At 38.0% G+C, this 1,699-nt stretch overlaps 1 protein-coding gene across 1 annotated transcript; it reads right to left on the bottom strand.

Moving 5' to 3' along the window:
* Positions 1-31: 31 nt before the first annotated feature.
* LOC122528464 (vacuolar protein-sorting-associated protein 36-like) lies at positions 32-1,693 on the bottom strand. Its single transcript, XM_043653612.1, has 4 exons — positions 1,556-1,693; positions 1,094-1,444; positions 613-737; positions 32-382 (listed from the first exon to the last, which is right to left on the bottom strand). Exons 1-4 carry the CDS (start codon positions 1,635-1,637, stop codon positions 47-49), a joined length of 894 nt encoding a protein of 297 aa, XP_043509547.1. The 5' UTR covers positions 1,638-1,693; the 3' UTR covers positions 32-46.
* Between the last annotated feature and the right edge of the window lie 6 nt (positions 1,694-1,699).

The following is a 1,699-nucleotide window of genomic DNA, read 5'->3' as shown; positions in this document are numbered from 1 at the left end:
AAAAAAAAAAAAAGAAGAAAACGTTACAAAAATTATTGCGATTGAATTATTTACGAGTTCCGTGGCGAATGTTCGTGTTATCGTGGAATAAGCGCAAACCTTGGGTGGAATAGTATTGTTGTTGCATTTTCATATTTCGTTGCTGCTGTTGTTGTTGATGCAGGTTTGGTCTGTGACGGTTGATTTGAACTTGTTGCTGCTGCTGCTGTTGTGATGGCATGCAATTCGGTTGCTGTTGCTGTTGTTGCGAAGGATTGTTCGGATTTGGACCCGGTGTAAATGGAACAACTGGTCTCTGAATAGGCGGTGGATATCTTTGCTGTGACGGTTGAATTCCAGCGCGTGGTGGCATCCCCATACCACGTATATTTTGTTGTAAAATCTATAATGATTTCATCAATGCCAATCTTTTCTTTCTTAAGAAATAATAGTTATCCGCTATTGTCGATTTTATAGAAAAATTAATATTCCTCTCCTTCCGTTATGATGATTTCTTATTATATTTTCTAACTTACAAACTGCTTAATTCAGCAGACTGAAAGATTTAATTATAAATGCAATAACGTAGCAAATGTACTTTATTATCGATGATTTAAGTATGTAACTACTTACCAAAGTTGACTGACTAACACTTTGGTACTGTTGATATTTATGATGTTGTGTCGGACTAGGTTGTGGCTGCTGAGATGAAGATTGCTGTTTACAGTTCCTTGATTTTGGAGATGGTATTTGCGAAGCTGCAAATTTTTCTTGACATTATACATATTTCTAAACACGATGCAATGCGTATATACAACAATGTATGTGTATTTTATAAAATTAATGTTAAAAAATATTTTCTAGACTTAGTTTTTCAACATACTTTTCTACAGAGAACTGCACAATTTAATCAATGGATCAAAAAATACATCGTTTCATTTAAAAAGCTCATCTTCATTTCTTGAACATTGAAAATATAATAAATTAAAGTAAGTTATCACGTTGACCGTAAAAAGCTCTATTAAAACTCTCTCCTTTCTTCACTTTTTCAAAAGCTTTGTGGTTACAAGAAAAACTGGTCAACACAATATCTTATGTTCTATACGAAACTTACTAGAACTAAAAACTGATGCAAGGACATCTTGCTGATTCCCCGATGGACTCTTCAATTGCCTGGGCTGATCTTGCGGTTGATGTTTGCTAAGAAAAGTAGGACCTGCGTTTGCTGGTCCGGGCAGTCCTCCTGTTGGATTGCGAAACTGCTGAGCCGCTGCAGCTGCAGCAATCTGTAATCCCGAACTAGATAAAAAGCCTGAGCTGAAGTTTTGAAGTCCAACAGGAGCAGCACTGCCGGTTGCCAAGCTCTGGCTGTGCTGACCAAATCCCTGAAGTCCGTAATGAGTGCCGGTCTGTTGCGTAGCACCGCCCGGCTGATAGAAACCTGTTTGCGATCCGGGGAATACATCTGAAATGAATGAAAATATCGTAGAATCACAAATGGGGAATGATACTACGGCAGCGATACTTGCATTTTGAAAAAAATGACGTGTATATATATATATGTTTCGTTACTTACCAGCCGAAGTTGCACTATAATAACTATTAGCCGAGGCTTGTACGTTCGGGCCAGGTCTCTGTACCAATTGGGAATTGCCCATGTAACTGCCACTCACGCCGAGTACTTGATTTGGATCATATGGTATGTACGTTAACTAAAAAA

The sequence above is a fragment of the Frieseomelitta varia genome, unplaced genomic scaffold (genome assembly GCF_011392965.1).
Source record: "Frieseomelitta varia isolate USP_RPSP 00005682 unplaced genomic scaffold, Fvar_1.2 scaffold_1137, whole genome shotgun sequence".
In the NCBI taxonomy this organism is placed as follows: Eukaryota; Metazoa; Arthropoda; class Insecta; order Hymenoptera; family Apidae; genus Frieseomelitta; species Frieseomelitta varia.
Note: the sequence above shows the minus strand (reverse complement) of the source record. Positions and strands in the feature narration are given on the sequence as shown.